General features: G+C 44.9%; 2 protein-coding genes across 4 annotated transcripts in view; one reads left to right on the top strand and one right to left on the bottom strand.

Moving 5' to 3' along the window:
- The window catches only part of LOC144719461 (ARF GTPase-activating protein GIT2-like), a 71,511-nt gene extending 68,205 nt beyond the window's left edge, over positions 1-3,306 (top strand). For all 3 annotated transcript variants that reach the window (XM_078595392.1, XM_078595391.1, XM_078595390.1), the window contains exons 20-21: positions 936-999; positions 1,743-3,306. In XM_078595392.1, coding sequence (XP_078451518.1) covers positions 936-999; positions 1,743-1,961 — 283 coding nt within the window. In that variant the 3' untranslated portion in view covers positions 1,962-3,306. The remainder of the gene's footprint in view (positions 1-935; positions 1,000-1,742) is intronic.
- An 8,344-nt stretch (positions 3,307-11,650) lies between these two features.
- On the bottom strand, positions 11,651-23,460 carry DGCR2 (DiGeorge syndrome critical region gene 2). Its single transcript, XM_078595389.1, has 12 exons — positions 23,215-23,460; positions 20,422-20,454; positions 20,151-20,273; positions 17,778-17,891; positions 17,140-17,350; positions 16,941-17,023; positions 16,534-16,574; positions 16,235-16,385; positions 15,277-15,480; positions 14,853-15,005; positions 12,933-13,175; positions 11,651-12,042 (listed from the first exon to the last, which is right to left on the bottom strand). The coding sequence occupies exons 1-12, from the start codon at positions 23,276-23,278 to the stop codon at positions 11,768-11,770; spliced, it is 1,695 nt and encodes a 564-aa protein (XP_078451515.1). The 5' UTR covers positions 23,279-23,460; the 3' UTR covers positions 11,651-11,767.
- Between the last annotated feature and the right edge of the window lie 1,469 nt (positions 23,461-24,929).

The raw sequence follows: 24,929 nt of genomic DNA, 5'->3' as shown, positions 1-24,929 counted from the left end.
CCCCCCCCCCCTCGTCTTTGTACATCGTCACTAGTCGCGATATCTTCTTGTCCTCTCCCTTAGTTCTACACCGCAACCTTTCCACTCTCCCCATTCCTTTTTTCCATCAACTGTAACCTCCATTACAACGGTCAAATGTCCAAACTAACCTCCTCTTCTCTGCAGCCATCAATCTCTTCCCCATCTCTTGCCCCGGCCCCTTGCCTCGTCCTGTTTTACTTTGTCCCTGTCCCCCCGCCCCGCACACCTCGCACGCGTCTGTCCTTCCACCCGTCCCCCCCGCCCTCTCTCGGACTCGCAGCAAGCAGCTCGAGAGGGACAATCTACGGCGCTTCAGGCACAGCCTGGGGTGCTTCAGCAGCCTGGTGCTGTGGGGTGATCGCCCCATGCCCCACCAGCCCACTCTGCAGCCACACAGGCCTAGCTCTCTCGACTGGTACCTCGGACCACACCTGGGTCATACCTCTCTGTTTGGCTTTTTTTTCCGCTTTGCTTTGTTTTTCCTTTTCGCCGCTGTCTTTTAACAGACGAGGAATTTGCAAGCCGAGCCCTTTTCTTGTTCTCGTTTGCTTACAAATTCGCTTAACATAGTGAAAGCTATGGCGTGCGATTTGTGTGTTGACGGATGGGCCACTTTGTCTGCAGATAAGTCACGCGTGTAATAAACCGGGATGTCTAAATGCCCTGTCCGTCAGCATGTAAATTGCGCCCTGTGTGTTTGGGTGTTGTTGTTTTCACTTTTAACATGAAATTGCTAGTGTTGGATGCGTGCGTACGTAAACTTTGCTTGTTTTTTTGTTTCAGTTGGAGATTAAAAGCATGAGATATCCGAGAGCACAACTTCACATGTCCTAATTCAAAACCGTTGCTCCAGCAACACGTTGCCTCAAACATTGTCATTTTTTTTCTGTCTCAAAAATCTCTTTTCTCCCCAGCTTTGTGCCGTGTTCAGAAAAAATATCTGCAGCAGTATACGAGATGGCAGCTCTATTCCCTAAGGTAATGACAGCTTTTCATTTATATTAGCAGCTTTCACATTCCACGAGTGTACACATATGGGTAGATTAGGATGTTGTTGTTGTTGTGTTATCATTTTCGTTTTTCCAATTTTATTCCAATTGTGCTGATTTGTGTCACTTACCATCTGCGCATGAGACTAAGAAATGTCCACGAAGAACTAGCTAGACAGGACAGTGCATCACCTCATGCTAGAACAGAAGATGATAACACAACTACTGGGATGCCTGCAAGTTACCTTTTATTATACCAAGGATTCAGAACCACAAGTTCTGGTTTAGAGATGTTCATATTACAACAGTCAAATTCAATCTTTTTCGATTTAAAGCTTTCGTGACTGCAGGGATTCATCTTCTTGGTTCTTTCGGTAAAGTCACGTAGAATGGAAATAATAAAATAATAAAAGTAAAACATAATAAAATAATTCTCACGACGTTTCGGCCAGACTCTGTCTTCTCGAGAATTATTTTATTATGTAAATGAGAGATTACAGGAGATACCACAGCTGTCGAGCTGTGACGGTTCCACCTGAAGACGGAAGCTTGTGTTGCCTCCGAAACGTCGTGATTTTCATTTTATTTTACTTTTATTCATTTTAATTTTTTACCTACGTGACTTTACCGAAAAAACCTAAGAATATGAATCCTTGCAGTCACGAAAGCTTCAAATCTAGAATTTGTTTGTGAGTGTTCGCAAGCGCCGAATCTGCACCCTTGGACCCACAGAGGCCGGCGCTGGAGGCCGTGCGCTCCTCGCTGCGGCTGCTCACGAGCAGCGCCGCCCGCCTCGCCGCCGAGTGCCGCAAGACGGCCGCACCGTCGGGCCCCGGCCTGCCTCCTGTGGACCTGCAGCTGCTCACGCAGCAGGTGATCCAGTGCGCCTACGACATCGCCAAGGCCGCCCGCCAGCTCGTCGCCATCACCACCAACGAGGGCGGCCAGTGACCACCGTGTCCGACCCCGAGGCCCACCTCCGTGCGGGTTGGGCTCACGGGGAAATGCTGAAGGGCGGGTGGCTGAATTTGAGGCCTCTTGTACCTCTTTTCCAACTGTACAACCGAACCGCACCAAGGCCGTGTCGAGCCAGTCCGGCACGGCTCTGGAGGTGCCCACGGTGGTTATTCCACTGCGGAAGCCGGGTCGTGCCATTGCCGTCAAACGCGGTGAACGTATTGAAATGCGTGTATTTGATTTGCCGACGCTATGTCCTCACAGTGTAGTGACTGACATCACACACAATGAATGGATCATTAGACACACCCTTGGTCCTGCTTGATTCAAAATGTCATGCGAGGCCCCCACCAATACCATGGTTTGGTTCCAGCTCGGCATGTCAGGTAGGCATGTCAGGTAGGCAGTGGAAAAACCCACCTTGTACCGTGAAGGGCCCGGGCTGGCGTGGCTCGGATGTGCAAGTGGAACGTGGGTATTAGATACCTGGGCTTAATCGCCTGGGTATAAAGAGCAATACATGCGAGAGCAAACATTGTATTATTGATCTCAGGCTCTGTGTGGTCACTGGCGACCGCACAGATGTGGCCCAACATGACAGTTTGTTTTGACTCGGTGGTTACTCATCTCTGGGAGTATAAAGCAGTGACAAATGTGAAATGGTTAATGTCCGCAGCAGTTGCTGCGTGCTCTGGCCAGTGTGGTTTATGCTATGACGAGCAGTCTTGTGATGTCTTGGGTCGGAAGCTTTCCTAATCGAGTATGTGAGCATTTGTTTTTTTGGTGGACATTGAAAGTATGGAAATGGTAAATGCTGTGATATATTTCGCAATATCGCCAAATATATATATTTTTAATGATAAAAAAATAACATGCATACGTGGCATTAACTTCCTAAATTTTCTATTCTAGAGTTGCAATTCTTTGGGAGGTAAGGGGAGGGACATGGGTTATTTTGGTAATCTTCAACTTTGTACTTTTTTATGCCATGGGATATCCTTTAACTCAAAAGGCAAATCATGTTAGTGACTATTTGAGCCCTGCTCATTATGCCTGCTTGTTTAGCGCTCTTTGTCTGTAGATGACTCGGCTTCATCGTGCTGCTTTGCCTGTGTGCTTGTACTTGAATTGCTGACTTTTACTGTTATTTGACTCGGACGTTGATGTTTCATCATAGACTATGACAGTGGTTGAAATGGCCACTCTCAATAGACAGCGACCACAGCAGTATCTTATGATGAGTTTTACTCGGTGAATTTAGGAATAATACTGGAATTGTTCCTTTTTTAGAAGGCAATTTTATTAAATGTGTGTTTTAATAAAATTAAAATACTCTGTGCCATGCTGCTGAATATAGCAAATGTGGTTTCATTATACGGGGCCTGATTATGGCCCCCCTTTTTAAAAATCAATCTCTCCAAAAACATCCCTTGATTTATGACCTTGGTTTCTGACCAGAACACTAATTATCCTAGCCCTGGTTGATTCGTGGTATAAGTGATGCTAACCTGCATTTTTTGTAGAGTTGAAGCTGAAATGTTGCCAAGAAAGTCACCTGACTAAAGGGCTCATGACGACGGCTTATGCAAGTCTGATCTCAGATCTCGGAAGCTGCACAGGACAGAGCCTAGTTAGTACTTGTGTTGCGGCGCAATGTACGACTCCGAGGCAGGTTCCGTTAGAGGCTCACGCCAAGTTTATTAAGGGTTTTACGCCGAACCCCCCCCCCCCAACCTATAACTCCCCAGGGTACAGGGGACTGTGATCCCTACAACCCCGACTAACCCGGCTCTCCTCCCTGCCCCGGGCGGGGACTACCCCCAACCTCGGCCGGTCGGGCAGAGTAGCCTCCCCTAGCCTCGTGTGAGGATCAACTAGCACGAGTCCCCACTCCTACCCCCGACGAACCCCGGTTACCTCCCGGGTCCCCCTTTAAATACCCCCCCCCCGGGGGCATGACGTCACCGTCCCCCAAGGGCCGCCTGACGTCACGTTCCACTCCGAGGGCGAGCGTGACGTGACGTCACCCACTACTCCCCTACATTGGGATGGGTAACTATCAGGACTTGCCAGGTGTTGTCGCCACGAGGCTGTGTGGTGGCCAGGAAATTACTGCAATCCTACAAACCCACGGAGTGTTGCAATCTTGCATGCATAGGTGTTCTCCGAGTACTCCGGTTTCTTCCTGCAAGCCAAAAAAATAATTATAGGAATTGGCAAAACATCCAAATTCAGGACCCTCTTGACAAAAGGAGTGTTGCGACTTTCCTGAGTAAGTAATTGCCGTTCTTTAATTGTAAGAAGCATTATTTTCCCATAATTTAGATTAAAATGTCTCAATATTAAATCAATCTCTTTATATATGTATGTATAACTAGTCGTTTTATTTCCCTAATAGGTGCAAAAATGTCGCTAAGTTTGCTTAAGTTGGGTCCAGTTCTATTAACGACCACATTGAGAGTGAAGCTCTGACGTGGGTCTTGTTAACAGGACGGCAGTGCCTTCACAATCGCAATAAAAGTGCCATATTTTGGCGTATAGGAATAAAAAAAACCCTGTTCTAAATCTGGAATTTCGTTTTACATTTCGTGTGTGATTTCCGAATAACAATTTATGCCAGTTCCACAGTGTAACATAAAAATGGTTGAACAAAAAAAAGCCTGATAAGAATATGAACCCTTTTCGCATTCTTACAGAAGGGGGTTTCCTGTCAACCAATTGACCGACTTGAGAACTTAAAGGGCACAAAATGAGAGCCGATAACAATGTGGGGAAATATTTTTCGAACATGCGGAATCTGACGGTGGGATGGGCAAGTCCGTGTGTGTGGTGTGACAGTGTGGATACTCGTGCCTCTTCCAAGCGTGGCCAGCATGGAAGAGTAGGCCAAACGCCCTCTAGGAGGGGTTGCTTTTAGTGCCCCCCTCCAGTGGAGGTGCCTCCGTCAGCAGTGGTGTGAGTAAGCAATTGCTGCACGTTTATCTCCGAGCAGTCTTAGAAAAAAAACACAGTCGTGTATTAACCATTGCACACAGGGACAGATCATGTCCATGAGATGCAAGGTTTGTCCACCTGTACAAAAAGTAGTTATTTTGTTCTTGTAGCCACCTTGTTGCCCGATCACACCCTGTTTTGTTTACTTGAGCGCCACAGCAGCACGTTCAATATCAACCAACAACAAAGCTGTCAAGCAATTTAACGTCTGACAGAGTACATGTGTTTTTGTTGGGTCACACTGACTTTAAGAATAAGCTGACACAGCATTAAGCGCCACACTGTGTTTCCTTTGGGAATATATGTTTACAAGTTAGTCGCATTTCACTGGCAAGAGACATTAACTCATGTTCAGAAACCCTTTCTAGAGGCCCGGCACTTAGGAACCATACATGTTGTAGCACTAAACGAAAGCCTGTTGATTGGCTTTGGCACATACTACCATTTAAAAACAAATAGTTAGATTTCTAACACTTGACTTGCTACTACTGACAAACGTAAATATTGGCATGTTGGTGCATTAATAATGTTTAGAAATACTACTGAATTATATTTCTCTTTTATATAAATATACACGTGTGGTGTTGGAACTGGAATTGTTTTAGATAGAATGAAACTAAGTATATAAGCATCTTAACCTGAATAGCTGTACCATGTTGAGCGAGTGTACTATTTCCGCTTCTATTTAAAACACACGCTGACTCGAGAAATGCGCGTTTAACACGGTGGAACTCAAATGCTCTTCACTATTCAAATCTCGTTTTAACCAATAATGCTACGAGAGAAGCATATCATCTATGTTACACTTCAATGGCTGGAGAACTGAGGTATGGGTGTTTGAGAACTACTGTTTTAAACTACGACAACATACTGTCGCTTCTGTTTTATGTTAAACAGTTGGAATGTAAGTGAACAAATCTTGTATGGATATGGACTGGAAAAATAAACAATTTTAATGTTGTGTTCATTGTTTTTTATTGATTCATTGCAATTTTTTTTTTATCCTGGTTCAATATATAATCCAACCGGCATGGATGCCACAAGGTTAAGTATATGTAGATGTGAGCAATGTGATGGTGCCTTCCAAAAGTTGGTGCCTTCCAAAAGTTGATGCCTGTTAACTTATCACATTGAGATGAGGGTGTGGTGGCACAAAGTTGCAGTGCCTCCAGTTTGCTGTTCTGGAGTGATTGTGAATTTCCCAATGATGAAACGGACCCAAGCAGGTGGTCAATTAAGAGTCACGTGATTGTGACACGTGCCCCTATGAAGAAAGGGATCCGAACAGGTGGACAATTAAGAGTCACGTGATTGTGGCACGTGCCCCTATGAAGAAAGGGATCCGAACAGGTGGCCAATTAAGAGTCAAGTGATTGTGGCACGTGCCCCTATGAAGAAAGGGATCCGAACAGGTGGCCAATTAAGAGTCAAGTGATTGTGACACGTGCCACTATGAGGAAATGGATTCTAACAGGTGGATATTTCAAAGTCACATGATTGCGACACGTGCACAGATGAGGAATTTGATGGCAAACACGTGGATAATTAAGAGTCCGTGAATGTGACACGTGCCCCAATGAAGAGACGGACCTAGACAGCTGGCCAATTAAGAGTCACATGATCAGGAAAAGGGAGATTATAAATAAAACACGGAGGAGCAAGGCCCGGTAGAAGAAACAAGATGACAACGCCAGCAGAAGAACCAGAATCCAGCTGAGGTGAAAGGGGGAAAGGCAGAGCTCCCTAAGCTGGATTATTTTTGCAATTGAGTGCATTGTTTCGTACTGCGTGTTGGTTGGTTGTCTAAAATCATATTTTAGCCTTAAAAATCCTGTAATCATGAGGTATTGAATGTTAAAATATCAATGCCCATTGTCTCTAATCCGTTGTTCATCCCACTGCCCAGCCGTGTTCCCACGTTTTGAGGTAGAGCTGCCACTGCCAGACATACGATTTAACCGAGTCCAGTCTCCCAGTTGTGATGTTTTGCACCCAGTTCTCATGTACACCTCGGCTGTGTATCATGACCGTGTCTGTGGCCAAGGCTCGTGATAACAGGCCAGGGCTTTTGGGCTGTTCGTATTTTGGAATCCCTGACTCGCTGCTCACAATAATTAAGGGCCTCCATGATGGTGGGCAGGCCCGGGTAAAGCAATGTGGCAAGGAGTCTGAGACATTCCCAGTTCACCTTTGGTTGCGACAGGGATAGTCTCCGACTCCTAGATTGTTTAACATCACTTTTGCCACGTAGTTCGATAAGTTTTCCTGGGTTGTACTGCAGGAATTTTCATCTGGTACGGATACAATGGGACTGCGGATCGATGCCCGGGTGTGGTTGAGGGATGGCTCCCTTTTGATCAACCATGTTTGCTGATGATGGCTGCTTGGAGGAGTTGGAGGTGCTGCTGTTGAACATGGAGTGTGCCACTAAGAATTGGTCTTGCCATCAGTCCCACCAAAACTAAGCACCTGCCTGGGTTTTTTGTGCCATCAAACACTCCACCCTCAACCCTCCCCATTGGTGATGGAGTTGTTCAAGTGGGTAGAGTACTTATAACTTGCTCCAGTTTGACAGCAGAGGTCTCACTTCGCATCAGTCGGGCAGTATATATTTTCATCTGCTGCGTAATTGTCGAAGCTACCTGGTCTGTTGCTCCACACGAAGCTTTGGGGCTTCTCAGCTGTTGATGCCCTCCGTGCACTACGCTTGTGAAACGTGGACCCCTCGAATAGAACATGTGCTGGTTAAAAACATTCAGGCTGGCCTGCTTACGATCCATCCTGGGTTTAACCAGGCTAGATTGTGAAGAGCTCACAAATTCTTGAAAGATATGGACACATTCCCAGGAGTGAGCTGAAATGTGTACAGGTCTCGGATGATCACCAGTGTATTCCTTTGAGAGTATACAACTTCACCATGTGGTCCCTTGGTAACTATTAGCTGTGGTTGCACTCAAACAGATTGTGGCATTTGGAAAATGCAATTGAAGTCCTCTTTGGGATGGAGGTTCATAGCTGCATCTTAAATAACGTGACATGCCAGTTACCACCACAAAAAAAATTGAATACACCCAAGGGCCAATTTTGATGTGCTCCAATGGTTGGTTTTCAAAAGCAAACGTGTACTCTTTAAACAAATGTAATTAATCTATGATCATGGATGTGAAGTGTTGATAGTGTCATTCAGTCCAGGATGGTGGAGTGCAATGTCAAACCACAAAGTGGCGATGCCTTGTGTTGCAAGAAGAAAATACCGCACAATTATTTACCAATATTTCTATAAATCTTCATAAAAATAGGAACTGTATACACAGGTTGATACGTTTCTAGTTTTATTTCATGTTTGGACATCATTGGTGACTGTTGATGCTGTAACTCATTACATAGCAATGACCTTCATATATACTGTATATACAACTTACAATTGGATCTGCATTTACATGTATGCCTTCAGTATCACAAGTCTGCCACACACCCTTCTTCCACTGAACCCTCAAGGATATATAGAGTACTGCTTATCAAGTTTATGGGACAGCAATGTGTAGCCCAACAAAAGCCTCTATACAATGATTAATCTTGTCACTTATAAAATTCTATGTTAATTAAATAGTGCTAAGTGACTAAATTTAATCAATTACATTTTAAAACGGGTGCATTCTAATTCACTAACCTTACAGCAGCTGTAGAGATTCTAAAATACACAAATTAGCTCTGAACTGCAAGTCTTCTGGGTTGTAGCAGCACATGCCTTGGTACTCAAGCTCAACAGTAACTGCATTGAAGTGATTTATTAATACTACACCAAAGTTGTACTGGGTGGCAATATTCGGTTAAATAAATTGACTTCAACACAGGACAATGCAATAAAAATGTGCCACATGCTGCAAGATGCAAAAAAAAACATTGTAAGATTGGTACAATCTGAACAGCTACACAATGGATTCAAATGTACATTTCAATTTGTTTACTTAAAAAAATGGTGTTTACATGAAACGGTGCACAACTAGCCAATGCAATGACCGAGGCCATAATGCAGCCAAGCTCTTGATGCACCAAAATGTGCTAGAAACACAAACTGCAACGTAGAGTTTCTTAATGCTCGCAGCACAAAAGCAAAGCTTGTGGATTAGTTTATATAAACGTTTAACTGCCATCCTGCTGCATGCCACAACTGATTTACAAATCCCTACCTTGACTCTTAAAGCTACAACATCGCAATCATAAGCAGCTTTCAATAAACTCCACACAATACGTATGCCTAGCTCGGTGCTAAGCCATTTAACATTCCTATGCAGAAAAGCAGTACACGATTGCTACTTCTGGTACTGGAAGGGTAGTGATAATTATATATACACTATAGCATCAATGGCACATTATAAAGTTAAACCTACAGCAACAAACACCTCGTAAATTAAAATCTGCAAGTCATCTGCAATGTTCATGGGCGTAGATGTACCTCCCTACCCTGATCGTCCCTGAACTGTACATTTCCTTTAAGCAACTTCAGAATTCGGAACATTGTTCCACCAGAGCACTATTTATACACTCATGAAAAGGAACTATTACAGATGACCCATCTTTATCCAGTGTAACTACCAATGTCATTATTATTGAATGGCATGACTTATACAATTGTGGTCAGAAGACATTTGACGAGGGAAAGTGCATTGAGAGAAATTTATCACTGAACTTTTATCATGTAAAACGGTGCCACATTTGGGACAAAATACCAACACCAAATTTGTACTGCAAGTTCCTATGTCCACATGACAATATAGGCATGGAAAAAAACTTCACCAATCACCACAGCAAATACAACCAAAAAGTGTTTGTCAAAAATGATAATTTTGCAACACATTTGCTTAACTCTTGTTTACAAGTCTCCTTGCTTGGGGGAAAACAAATGGTTTTTGATCAACTCTTAACTTTTTCAAAATGACAACTCATGGGAATAATCCTAAACCACCACCTGCTTAATTAGCACTGCCCCCCTTAGAGGTGCTTTGCCTCGTGTACCTTGGAATGCAAGCGTAATCTTTGCGAATGTTCGAAGTGAGTGAAAGTGCCACACCCGGTCGCCCCCATGCCAACCAAGGTATGTGTGGAGGGAAACCAAGCAAGCTCGTGACGTCGGCAAGTATTATTTTAGCTGGGGCCAATGCCTGGTGATATTGGAACACCCAAGTAACTTTAGTAATGAATGATCTCCATCACTCGATTTTAGCTTTTTGTTGGGGAATGTGTCATTTAGTAAAAAAAAAGTGTGCTAACCAAATAATTAGTGTTAAGAGTATGTTAAAAGGAAATTGAATATGGTGAAAGCGAGAAGTTAACAAAGAGTTGGGATATTAATGTCACTACTACGAAGGTGGTAAAAAATTTAAACATGCCACAAATACATTGCAGTTTTAAAACAAACCTGATAAAACATGTTTAGTACCAAGGTCAAGTTTAGAATTAAAATTATTCCTATGGAATACCATTGATATTTACACTTTGTTATGTACCAAGTGAAATCCGTCTGGCAGAGGTAGGGTAATGTTAAAATAATGAAATTCTAAGGAATTTAAATGTCCTTTCACTTTATGATTAGAGACTATAAAATGTTTCTCTCAGACTATGAATATGCTCAAATTAGATTTTGCTGGTTGCCACATAAATTATCGATGGTGATGCACATGACTCCCGAGTTCCCGTAAACACTGAAACTACCTGGGATACTTTCTGGCAAATCATGATTACATTGTTGCACGAGCATGCTGCATTGGAAGTCTATAGAATAAGAAACATTGATTTATCTGACGTAAAAATATGGAAATTTCTAACTTATAGCTGTTTTTATTACGTTATGATGGGGAATGGCATGATAACCATGCATGTCATACCTCCTTATAAGCCAGTGTCACAATGTGATGGCAGCACTACAGAATGGGTTAGCCTACATAAGTATTAAAGTTTAAGTATTTTTACACAATTTCTTGGCCATTAAGGATAGTTTGTTTACAAGGCTCTCAACAGCAGTAAAATAAGTTGTACAGCAGAATGAAACCTGCAAAGGAGAATATTCTTTAATTTGCACATGAAACTAAATTTTGACCTCATGGTGCAGAAAACACAGCTCCCATATTGTCATAGCTGCCAAATTACCATGCTCATGACATATGCCCATAGGCATTAAAACACTGCCACATGACCACCACAACTTCGACAGCCTTTCTGAAAATGCTTCAACTGCGCACACACTCTGACAACCCCACTCTGCAGCCCAGGAGACTGCAACCGAACACTTTCATAGTTGAAGAACATAACAGTAATGATAATGTTTTAAAATACTTTTGGGGAGATGACAGAAAAATGGAAAGAAAAACACATTCCTGCAGAGGGAGTTAGTAAGAACGTTTGGTTGCTCTGTCAATGGCCAGGGTCAACGGCGGCGTGGTGTATTCCGCAAATATGGCCGACCGAGGGCGGGCACAAGCCGGTGTGAGTAGGTTAAAAGTTGACTTTTATAAGGGCACCACGGGGTGACCAGCCCCTCCCCACCCAGCCCCACCCCTCCCACCCCCTCCCCACCCAGCCCCACCCGCCACCCTCCCCACCCAGCCACTCTTCACCCTCCCCTCCCAGCCCCTCCCCACCCAGCCCCACCCCACCCAGCCCTTCCCCACCCTCCCCTCTCTACCCAGCCCCACCCCTCCCATTTTTGGATGCACGACAGACAGACACAATAATCCCCTGTGGGCTAGTGGAACCGGGTGGTTCCTACCAGTATAAGTGAGGAAACTAAGAGGTGGTGGTGATGATGATCACACCGCTGTGCTGACAGATGCAGCACTCTGGCTACTCTTGCTGCGTGTGAGGCGTCCCTCCCCAGCGCAGGCCGCTTCGACCACCGCAGCATCTTCGCCACCATCACTGTTGGGCTGAGACATGAGCAGCGCCATCGCGCTGCCATCGGCGCACGGGGACACCATGGCGACGGCTGTGCTGCCCGCCTCAGGGTGCACCGGCCCCTCGGGACCACAGCCCAGTGCCATCCCTGCGTCATCCGCTACGAGGCGGTGGTAGCGTTCCCCATCGCCTAAAAAGAACACAAGGGCATGTGCACACACCTTTGAGCAGTGGTTCTTAACCTGGGGTGCGCACACCCCCTGGGGCTGTGAGATGCCCTTTATAGATGTGTGAGACATGAAACAAATTAAGCACGAGCACGTAAATACAACTATTGTTTCATCAAACCGATGTATTTATAAACACTTTTTTTAACGGTTGAAAACCCAAAGAGGTGCAAAGCTGTAGTAAAGATTAAGAACCACTGCCTTAAGAGAGTACCTTTTGGCAAATGGATGTGGAGGTGCAGAATGCCTAATTCATATTTTTTGACCATGTTATTTTTTTTATTCCCTGGTCATTAAAATGAACACTGTCTCATACAGTTCATAAAGATGTCTTACCAAGACTGAGAACATCTGCAATATAGGTCTATATAAATATCTCAAGAGATGCTGGAGTGTAGAGTACATTAATACCTTCAAGGAGGGCTTCAAACTCACAAGCCATGATATTAACATTTTCATATTGGACACCAATAGTGTGACACCAGTATGCGATCACACCAGGGGCTGTCAAGCTTTACCAACTCACATTCCACTGCTGGGACCCATGCCCAGTGAGACTGTGTGAAAGTAACAGCTGGTGACTTCTAAGTCAGGAGGTACAAACCCTTGCCAAGAAACAGGGTGTCTTAAACATTTCAAAAGTCACGCTGGCGAAGATGTGCATTGGAGTAGGCGTTACATTTGGTATGAAGGTGTGTTGGTGTGGCTTGGCCAGCTCACAGGGTGATGGTATTAAGTAGCAGGCGCGAGGGCAGGCAGGTGCCTTTTAGTTGCCGACTCCACTTTCCTACCCTCTACTTATCTCTACCAACCCCCCTCACTTCTCCATGGTTGGTGCTGCGCAACCACACACCAGTATCAGCAGCCGGTGTCGGAGCAGTGCTGACTGCCAGTTCATAGGCTGGTGGAGGGTCCTCAGGAGGTGGGGGTGAGTCGGGAGACTTGTAAGCCGTGTAGGGCGGGGGCGGTTCGCTGAAATGGAAGGCTCCACCCTCGCCGTCATCGGAGAGGTGCAGTGGCGTGAAGCCTGTGCCCAGTGACTCGGGGCCCAACTCAAAACCATGCATGCGGCCTCGACCCAAACCTAGGTGGTGCACTGCACAAAAAGACAAACGTCGCTGTTGTAGCATTACGGACTGCTGGAACAAGAAATAATAATAAAAATCCTGGCCAATTTTGTCTCCCCAATATGGATGTTTACTCAGCGCATCAGGTATTTCAGGCAGAGTCAACCTTGGAGGCTGAGTACCAATTCAGATAATCACGAGTGATGTTAACTGTTATGAATTAAACTCGGTCCTCTAGGTTTGCAGAACAAAGTTCACACACTATGAATTTGTATCAAGGGCAATTACCTACTATAATCGCCCAGAAATGTCTGTCAGTCCTGCGTGTGACGTCACTCCACATGAGGCCCACCTGATTAATATTCATGAGTGGGTGGATTTTTACACTAAGGCAGAGGAAGGTCGATCTGAATTAAATAATTATGCAAAGTCGCTTCCAATGACGTTTCTTTACAGAAAGTGACCCTAAAAAATATATAAGCAACAGGGCTACATCCGTGCGTGACGTCACTGCAAAAGAGGCCCCCCCCCCTTCATTAATATTCATGCCCGTGTGAAATTTACACTAAAGCACAAGGTCGCACACTCAACATGCTGCTCCCCTCCCCAATAACCATTAGCGGGTGACATCACTCCACATAGGGCAACCCCCCCCCCTCATTAATAATCATGAGCTGAACAATTTTTCTATTGAACATTTCAGATTTACTGCAATATACACCTGTCCTTGGACGGGCAAAAAAAGCTAGTGATACCAGATTTAGCCTGCTAACACACGCCTACATCTACACAAAGGACCCATAAACCCTCAATGCTGAGTAGTCCTAAAGCATGAATTGTTAATATTTGAAAATAAACACTCAAGCAATGTCTTCATCCTGTAAACAAATGTGCATTTTTTTATACAACTACCTAAAGTTACTATACCACTTAGATGTACAGGAGGATGTTGCAACAAATTTAAAACCATTAATGCTGTAAGAATTATTTATCCTACCCCTTGATAAACTGTAAATTTAGGGTTTATTGCATTCATTTATTTACATTGTGGCAAATTTCGCTAATGACAATGCGCATTGAAATGTTGATTCTCATTTGCAATGAAGGGCTACACCCGAAAATAAATCGGTGAACTTGGAATATGCTAAACGTAATGTGGCATTAAAGTAAGACTAAAAAGAAAGAGGCTATGGCTCAATACATTTGAAGTGGCCAAAAAAATTAAGCAATTAGAATAATACTGGGTGAATAGTAAATGACTGTGATTGTTATGTAATGCCCTTTGGATGTGATGGTAGAATTCTGTTAAGTCATTTAGTGTTTCGATTTAAAGCTTTCGTGACTGCAGGGATTCATCTTCTTGGTTCTTTCGGTAAAGTCACGTAGAATGGAAATAATAAAAATAAAACAATAAAATAAATTCTCACAACGTTTCGGCCACAACGCAAGCAGCCGTCCTCAGGTGGAGAACAGGTCTGTCGAGAAGACAGTCATTCAGACTCTGTCATTCAGACTGTCTTCTCGACAGACCTGTTCTCCACCTGAGGACGGCTGCTTGCGTTGTGGCCGAAACGTCGTGAGAATTTATTTTATTATGTTTTATTTTTATTATTTCCATTCTACGTGACTTTACCGAAAGAACCAAGAAGATCATTTAGTGTTATTATTGAGTGTCAATTGTGGTTGGGGTATGCAAAGTAACTCACAGTTGGCGCCTATGAGCGACTCAATATGCTCGCGTCTCCGCTGGCGCAGACGGTGCACCAGGAAGAGGAGGAGAGATAGGATGAGGAAGGAGGAGATGCAGCTCACGATGAGACGCATTCCACTTGCCATCCCATCCAGGAAGCTACCACCAGCTGCACACAAATGCCACCAAAACCAGAGGGACATGAGAAAAACACAAACCTTCCAGCAATAATGGAAGCTCACAATTATTTCATATCAACGTTGGTTTCACAAGTCCATTCATTGGATCATCTCCTATGGATGGTAAAGAACACCCATTGAAAACAATTCTCAACAGCTGCCCTTTATAGCAACATCAGGTTTGTACTTTGAATCGGCCACATTTCTGGCGTTCAGTAATTTGTAGTGTGTTGCTGATGAAAAGCTGTGTGTGTAAGCCACCTGGGTCAAGGCAGGTAAACTTGCAGCATTCACGAGGATCCATCTGGAAACGCTGGCAGGCCTGGGGACGCTCGCACAAGGCAGCGATGCACGTCTCGGCCTCGCCCTTGTGACACTTGCACATGAGGCACGGGTCACTGCCTCGCGGCGTGAAGTCTTGGCCCTCCACCACCACGTTCTCTCGGATGTCAATGCACGTCTTTTCTGCAATTGCACCCACAACATGGGGGGGGGGGGGGGGGAGATTAATCGATGCTCGTGAAAACCGATGAACGATTTTATTTGTTCAACAGGTATACACCATATTGTATATATGTTTAAGTAAATTCTAGGTATTAAGCATGCTACCGATGTTGCCCATTCTATTTGACTTTACAATTTCCCTACTGTGCGAAATCGGTGAAAATGTGCACATTTATTACCCATTCCCGACATATCCCAATTGTGATATGGGCATCATGTTCGTGTTATATAACAGCCCACCGCCGAGGATAAAACTACCTCTTGAGATCCCTTCAAGTGACCTTTGTTTCAGACAGTCAGAACAGCACTTTCCCACCTGCTATGACAGTAAATTTAATTGCATGAGTGACAGATATTTTTTAAATTCTCAGCTAAAATAATTCTTCCCTGGAATTTTGCCCAAGTGCACAGCCAAATTTAATGTGTCAATTTTGTCACGCAGTAATTGGCGAGTGGGCTGAGATTACCCACTCTTTACTTGTTTCTCAAGTTTAATCATAGGTGGCTTCCTGGATATGAACACAGGATGCTCAGTGATGCCAGCTGTGTGTTCTGAGCCAACTGGCCACTACGTGAAAATTGTTAAATAAGTGGCAACACATTACAAACTACCGCTGGAAATTATGAACTTACCAGCAACATCCCAAAGGAAAGTAAATGACACGCTTTAATCTCGGAATATGTTAAGAAATACAAATAGCAGCCAGCGACTTGCCTTGCTTGCACAGGAAGGGAGCTTTCTGGTTGCAGTTCTCAGCATACCAACTGTGCAGCCCACGGTGACGCAAGCTTGGGTAGTGGAAGCACTGCAGCTGGCCACACAGTACCTCTGCCTGCTCTGAGATGGCTGCCCCAAAAGTGGGCACCTTAAAGGGGGGGGAAAAAAGTCAAGACAGCCAGTGGTTATGAAATTGTTTTGGGTCAGAATGATTAATTATTCACTCCTGATCATGGTGTTTAAAATAGGCCAGTGACACTTGGTACGAGGAAAAATATCAATTTTTTTTTAACAACCTTGTCTGGGGGAAGAACCACCTCTTGATGAGAGCCCACTCCTTTAAACAAAAATAAACGAATGGAATTAAATGACAGAGCAAAGCGTGATATCAATTAAATTGTCTGTAGTTGCTTTGATTCATGTGTTTAACAGTTCTTACATGTGTATGAAAGTTCAATACAAACATTGTTGTAATAAAAACATGCAAACATGCATTGAATATAAAACATTTTTTTTATCAGGAATAATAATAAGCAACTGAATTTTAAATCACATTCAGCTATGTAACATCACTAAATGCAACCGCATCGCAAGACAATGCTGCATGACCATTAATTAGCTTGAAACTTTTACAATTACATTTAAATCGTTTAACAAAAATATATAAAATGTAATGCAAGCCAACAATTGGTGGCATACTTACCCCATGCGTGAACCTCTTGCCAGTGGCCCTCCAGTGAATTTTTACTACGGTTTGTGACAATGTATTGGTACCCTACCCAAAACCTGCACACACAAAGGAAAGTTAACACAGCTCGTCTTCATTAAAAGAAATGCACACGTTTACCCCATACTCTAAAAGAAAATATTACATTTTCTCAGCCTCATACTCGGCAACTGACCTGCCATGCTCACGTGGTAGACCATCTCGCTCTTCCAGTCCCCAGTCCTGGCTCAGAATGAACTGCAACTCCAAGTCACTTGTGAGAGTAGCCAGGTAGCCTCCGGCCTGCCCGCAAAGCTGGGCAGCTTCCCAGTAGCTGTCAGCAGTCGCATATGCCCGATAGCAGCTGGCTGTGCCCTCGTAATAACGCCAGCCCGAGGGGCACTTCTCTGTGAATCGTGCACACATGTCAGCAGCTATATTGCTTTCTGATAAATAAAGTAAACTTTAATTAGAATTTCAAAGCAGAGTAGTTATATCGAACGTGAACAGCTCATTGGAATCAGATTTAAACACAACCCATTGGGTTGACCAAAAAAGGGGCCCATCAACTTATTAGTCATGATTAGATATGAGCAACCTTGGTATGAATCACTCATCTCTAGTATAAATAAAGCAGCATCAAAAGTCACCGATTTCTCAATTGTATTCAACTACTTTCTTTCATTAAATATACAATGTTTGCAATTTTCTTCCAAAAATACCTAAGTTTGGTAGTTAACTTATGATGCACACTTGTTCATTTGACAAATCGGTCAAATGTTGTTGAGTAGCGAGCATTCAAAACGTGTGTTTTGACAAAAATGTCACCCTTACTTTGAGAGTCTGAGGAGAGGCCAAACATGGTCTGGACGCGGGAGTTGTCCCCCGATGGGCCTTTGTTTTCTGGCCGGTCTCTACTCTGGTAGATCCACACCTCTTCCGTTGGTCCTTCAGGGGAGAGAACAAAGCCATTATTTTATTTAATATGGGTCAGGGAATTTTCGATTTAAAGCTTTCGTGACTGCAGGGATTCAACTTCTTGGTTCTTTCGTTAAAGACACGTAGAAGGGAAATAATAAAAATAAAACATAATAAAATAATTCTCACGACGTTTTGGCCACAACGCAAGCAGCCGTCCTCAGGTGAAGAACAGGTCTGTCGAGAAGACATTCAGACTCTGTCTTCTCGACAGACCTGTTCTTCACCTGAGGACGGCTGCTTGCGTTGTGGCCAAAACGTCGTGAGAATTATTCTATTATGTTTTATTATTTTATTATTTCCCTTCTACGTGACTTTACCGAAAGAACCAAGAAGAAAAAAGGGTCAGGGAATGTTAACTATTGTAATGTTGAATAACCAGAAGCGTAAACATAACTCTAATTTACAAGTGATATGAATATGCCGTGTGGATCACTGAGCCGAACGAATTTGGATCATTCACGATGTGAGAAACAAAGCATTTATAAACCACCTATTACAATTTAACATCAATTGGAAACATGCCAAATGCTATTAATGTAACATCAAATATAAGCCCATGACTCATGGATACAGAAACAATACCCCTGTTCATTTCACATGACGTTTTCAATCATGAGAATGAGTTCCTTAAAGGAATGTGATTATTACAAATGCCACCTGTATTTGGTTTAAAATAAAAATTCACTGGTACGTATTCAAGAAAAGTGTATCTTCTGCATACCAAAAAAAAGAAAATTTATATATTTTTTCTACTCTAAATCTGCCTATAATGTGTGCACTGTGCTTAATTTCTGGAGCAAACATTTTACTGCAGCTAAAGTATATCTAGAAAAGAAGTTGATTAAACAATTTCAGCCTTGCTATGTCTGTTGTTTTGACGAGAAAATGCTCGTGCACAAAAATAAATCTTCTATGACGGTTAAACGAGTAGTTCTTTTTGCAAGTCATAAATAAGGAAATGGCATGCATTAAAATGCATTGCAACCAAATATTTATGGTACTATGATACAAATTAAAAACACGTAAAAAAATATCAACGTATATTCCATATCGATTATGCATTATGTGTGTCATATTAAGAAAATCTAAAAATGTATGTTCACTATAAACATATATCAAATTCGAAAATAGCGTTGGTGTATTTTATGAAGATAGTCAAGCTTTAGTGAGACCCAAGGATAATGTTGAAGAAATTAAGTGAAACATTTCTGTACAATTCAGCCTGCAAAACAAATTAAATGAGTAGTTGTGTCATGTAAGTGAACATCAGCTCCTACTGTAAGGAAATAAGTGGTTCAACACTGCTACTTGCATCTTCCAGCACAGTAGAAAGGGGAAATCGCCCTGAAGAAATATGTACAGGCATTTGAATAATTGGGAACATTCTCACCATGTGCCACTAAAAGACTACAGACAAAACAACCAAATTTTGCATGGATATACAGCACTTTAAAAACAAATAACAAAAGGCCTCACGGTTTTGCAAGTGGGGAAACTACCCTATATGTAAAGCGCAACTTCAACTGTCAACATAGATTAATTACAAAACGCAAACCCATCTTGGCCATCAAGAAAACAATAATCTTGTGCTTCTTTTAAAATAAAGCACTACCAATGAAGGCTGTGAAAGGCTCCGTAAACTAAAACCCATAATCCCCTCGAGTAGTGTGCCCAGCACCACACATCTTTTGTTCAATTTGAACGACAAGATAAATGAATGGAACTTTCCTCACTACAGAAATCAAAGGATGCCATTTACAGGGAATTTGACCATCTTCACATAGATGACAGCACATACTATACAATTATTCTAAAAAGCTGGAACTTAAAATGCAATGGACTTATTCACTTTATTTTCATTTTTATTGTTATTATTTTTTCGATCAACGTGACTTTACCGAAAGAACCATAGAATATGCAACGGCATAATTAACTAATTGAGGCATACTGTGAAGACTAGAAAACGCTGAGTTGTCTAAACCATTAGCGATATCCAATTCGAAGGCTAAATTAAAAATAAGTCTTAAGTAACACTGGTAGGCTTTTGAACACGTTGGTAAACACATGCAATGTAGAAAGGACTCGTCTTTTTATCAAAAGCTTCAACCAAAGCACAGTAACGTAACTTAGACCCCATTACACCAACTAGATGGTGTCCTTGACGTTTAAGACAAATATACATATGATGAAGCAAACACTGAAGGGGAAACCCACTGACAACTTTACCGGGGCAGTTGGCTTCATCGCTGTTGTCTTCGCAGGAGGCCCAGCCATCGCACTGCCAGCTGAGTGGAATGCACTTTATCTTGCCGCTCCAACATGCGAACTGGTCTGAAGAGCACCGAGAGTCTGCACAAACCAACCACGCGCAAATGGGCACTGCTCAAAAGCGGGCCGTTACATTATTTTGGGTTCAACAATCCCAAAAAATAAAAAAAAAATTACTACGTTAGAGTAATTTGCTTGTACCAGAAAATTAGCAAAGCTCATTGCGTACCTGCTGGTGCCCTGGCCAGTGCCTCTCCTGGAGCTGGGAAAGAGGCAAAAGCACAGTGGTATGTTCGTTATAGTTATGGTACTTCATTTTTTTACAAAGATCACGTTTTCATGTCATACACCATGTTAACAGTTACGTAGAAGGGAAACAATAAAATAATAAAAATACAAAGCAATAAAATAAAAATTTCTTGCTGTGTTTTTCACACCTGATGATGATTGCTTGTGTTGCAGTCGAAACGTCGTGAGAATTTTATTGTTTTATATTTTTACTATTGTATTGTTTCCCTTCTACGTAACTTTACCGAAAGAACCAAGAATATGAATCCCTGCAGTCACGAAAGCTTTAAATTAAAAATGTTAACAGTTACGCAGTGACAAGGATTAATCTCACACAAAAAACCTAAATGGAATTTCTACGAAAAATAAAGTCCGTGTGGCATGCTATCCATAGGTTAAAAGTTCCCATTAATCCCAAATATCATTGAGATTCGGTGAAAATATCCAAAGGTCATAAAACGTGTTTGCTAACATATCACCGAAACATGTTGCTGTTCTCTTTACAGTAAAACACATGGCACAGAACGAAAACCTGCAAGTGTGCTCTTAAAAGTTATATTTTTGCAAGTAGGTGGGTGGAACTGGAAGTGTACCCCAGGTGTAGCATTTTGTTTCAATTGCCGATAGGTGCACTGGATTGCACAACAACCAAAAAAACACCGCAGTTAATGGAATAGCTTAAGGTCTCTCTGAATATTGTTCTACGTGCATAGCTATTCATTACCCTGCACGTAGCCGACTCAAAACTAAACGCTCCAAAACGAAAACGCTCACAACTGTAAACGTTCACAAAACACTTATCCTGTTTCCCGTGATAAAATTACAACGCATATGGCCCACGTAGTCACCGGACAGCAAGTGCCGTACTACAGCACTGCACTACTTTAGGCAATGCGGTGGTGCATTCAATATGCGCGTGCAGCAAGTTTTAATTAGGGTACTTTGTGTGCACTTTACGGGACTACACCAGGAGCACCGAGGAAGGCTGTACGGGGTCGCCTACTCCCCTTCCTTGCCAATAAATCAAACCGTATGAATAATTGAAGGAACATTTGTTTTGAGCGGACAGTGAACTCGCGGCCTGGGCCCTGCGTGGCATATGCCATTGGCCGTAAAGCCTTTAGCAAGCGCGTCAAGTACAGCACAGTAAAAAAGATGAATGGTAAAAAAATATATATATAATGGTAACCGGGTGCAGCTCTGCCATTACTGCTCACGCCACTGCGGATAAAGGTACAAGAAGGGATTAAGCACACAAACCACTGCATTGACTGGATGAGGAACCCAGGCTTTCTGAAGAATCCCTCGATCAACCTTTTTGTTCGGCGGGAGGGGTCGGTCATTTACCTCTCCTGCCCCCGTGGTCTGGAACTCCAAGCCACCGTGCAAGTCCAGGCTACAGGAGCTTTACTTGTTTCCCCCCCTCTGCCTACGACTATTTTTAAAAAAAAACAAGGCCCACCGCTTCTGTATACAGCGTCTTAGTATGCGGCCACCTCTAGGCGTTATGTAAATCCACATTGTAGTGTTTTGGAAGTGATGCAGGCGTACTGATATACACAACAGCGCGTGTATTGATATTACAGCACTTTCATTCGCTGCCAATTGTATTGTTGTTTTTTGCTGTGCACGCGTACATGTGACGCACATCCGTGCAGTCGTCTTGGAAATATATAAAAAGGCTATGGTCTAAAACATAGTGGTCAAACGTAGGTGGATTTGGTCCATTATTAAGTTCATTCTACGTCCGATCCAATTATTAAAACTATCCCATTTACATCAAGCCAACGTGATGACGAGGGTGGCATTTTATGAAGTACACACGTGGGTTATCACCGCCAATCACTGTATCTGTACGCATCAATAAATAATCAAGCGGAGAAAGTGGCACCATCAGTGAAACTACTGCGAGATTGAAGGCATTCGTCATTCACGACCATCGCATCAGACCCAGAAGGACACCCACCCATGTGGTCGGTGCAGAGGAATTAACAACACAAAAATCCCCCTTAAAGCCTGGAACAGACTGTAGGGGCAAGCGCTGTTAGCGAGCACCTATGAAGGCCGACACGGCACACGAGGGGGTGGGTGTGGCCTGCACCACCTGACCGCCTTTGTCTCCCCAGTGGCGATGTTTCCACACCAGGTACTTCATTTGAGGCTGAGTCGACCTAGGGGATAGGCCCAGGGACCGGTTCAGATCGGTGTTTGGCCGTGAGTGTGAATCGAACTCGGGTCGCCGGGTTGCTAAACGCTACACCACCACCGCTCCCCACAATTAAATATTCGCACACGGCGAGAGGATGGGGGGGGGGCGGTGTTGAGTGTACAACAACGTGCGCAACATCGGCGTTGTTGTTGTTTTTGTGACGAAAATCGCGCACCCCCCCCCCCCTCCCAAAAAAACCAAGACTTATTAGCAAGGATGAATAAGAAGCGTAAAATCATGCGAAACACGGCGTCGTCCCACGACCACACTCACGCAAAGCGCGCACGCGTTTCACAAAACACCGAGACCCGAGGCCAAGATTATCTCTCAATCCGCCACGGAGAGCTTCCAACATTCCCCACACCGCAATCAGAACCCTCGCTCGCCATTGGCCAGCGTTGGGCCGGTCAAAGCGAACGCTCAATCCCCATTGGTCCTCGTCGTGCATAATTATGTTAATGAGGGGCGGGAGGGGAGGGGGGCCCGCGAACCAATCGCGGTGGGGAAATCCGAAGCGAAACTCACCCGCGCGCTCCGCCACCGCCAGCACCAGGCCGAGCAAAAGCGGCTGCATGGAGAGGCGCAACATTTAACCGCGATGCCGCATGCTTGTCTCCTCTCGTGAGAAATTCTCCCCACTCCACCCGAGCGGGATCCGCCCGACTACGAGCGTCGTTTTCTCGCACGTCGATCCCCGCCAGACGCCGACGCCGCCGCAGCCGCCGCTGCAGCTCTCAGAGAAGCGACAACAAAAATGGCGGCCGTAGAGACGTCCCACGCCCCTCCCACTCACCCCCGCCCCTCCCACTCACCCCCGCCCCTCCCACTCACCCCCGCCCCTCCCACTCACCCCCGCCCCTCCCACTCACCCCCACCCCTCCCACTCACCCCGCCCCTCCCACTCACCCCGCCCCTCCCACTCACCCCCGCCCCTCCCACTCACCCCCGCCCCTCCCACTCACCCCCGCCCCTCCCACTCACCCCCGCCCCTCCCACTCACCCCCGCCCCTCCCACTCACCCCCGCCCCTCCCACTCACACCCGCCCCTCCCACTCACACCCGCCCCTCCCACTCACCCCCACCCCTCCCACTCACCCCGCCCCTCCCACTCACCCCCGCCCCTCCCACTCACCCCCACCCCTCCCACTCACCCCGCCCCTCCCACTCACCCCGCCCCTCCCACTCACCCCCGCCCCTCCCACTCACCCCCGCCCCTCCCACTCACCCCCGCCCCTCCCACTCACCCCCGCCCCTCCCACTCACCCCCGCCCCTCCCACTCACACCCGCCCCTCCCACTCACACCCGCCCCTCCCACTCACCCCCACCCCTCCCACTCACCCCGCCCCTCCCACTCACCCCCGCCCCTCCCACTCACCCCCGCCCCTCCCACTCAACCTCCACCCCTACCACTCAAGCCCCGCCCCTCACACCCCACCCCGGCCCCTCCCACTCACCCCCACCCCTCCCACTCACCCTCGCCCCTCCCACTCAACCTCCACCCCTCCCACTTAAGCCCCGCCCCTCACACCCCACCACTCATCCCGGCCCCTCCCACTCACCCCCACCCCTCCCACTCATCGCCACCCCTCCCACTCACCCGCCCCTCCCACTCACCCCCACACCCGCCTCCTCTTTGTATTTCCCAGCTCGGACGCGCGCGGTCGTCGGGCGAAGAAACGCCGCTATTGGCCGAGGCAGCGCGTGACCCGCAACGCCTTGACCAATCGAGTTGGTGGAAATCGGCTGCGCTCGTTTATGCAGACTGGGAAAAATAAACAATGGGGGGGAGGGGTTTGGGAGGGGGGGGGTTGATGAGGAGAGGACCCCGCGCGTTAGGTGGCCACTGCGCACGCATTGGCGGTGCCTGCGCGGGATAATTCATAGTACAATCTTAATTTTAGAACTTTCGTGACTGCAGGAATTATTATTCGGTTCTTTCGGTTAAGTCACGTCTAAAGATAAAATAATAAATTAAATTAAATAATAGAATACGACGTTTCGATTGCAACACAAGCAATCATCAGGTATAATGAAATAGCGACATAAAATCTAACCAGAAAACTATAGACAGACATATTAGCAGACAGATATTACCAAGATACATAGAGAGAGCAACACAGGTAACAGAGAGGGGTGATCGTCTCTGTGTGGTGGCCTTAAATAGACAGAGGGGGCGGAGGCAGAGAGAGGGAGGGGGGTTAGAGAAAAAATTAGCATATCAATTGGTGCTGCAAGAACG

The sequence above is a fragment of the Lampetra planeri genome, chromosome 6, assembly GCF_965212315.1.
Source record: "Lampetra planeri chromosome 6, kcLamPlan1.2.h2, whole genome shotgun sequence".
NCBI lineage: Eukaryota > Metazoa > Chordata > Hyperoartia > Petromyzontiformes > Petromyzontidae > Lampetra > Lampetra planeri.
The sequence above is the reverse complement of the archived record's forward strand: the minus strand, read 5'-3'. Positions and strand labels throughout refer to the sequence as shown.

Excerpts from the sequence above, each read along its gene's own strand:
- DGCR2 (XM_078595389.1), bottom strand. The coding sequence starts at position 23,278 with ATGTTGCGCCTCTCCATGCAGCCGCTTTTGCTCGGCCTGGTGCTGGCG. Across the intron at positions 17,892-20,150 it reads CGATGAAGCCAACTGCCCCG|GACCAACGGAAGAGGTGTGG; the intron begins GTAAAGTTGTCA and ends TCTCCCCTGAAG. Across the intron at positions 15,006-15,276 it reads GTTTACCTGCCTTGACCCAG|CTGGTGGTAGCTTCCTGGAT; the intron begins GTGGCTTACACA and ends ATTTGTGTGCAG.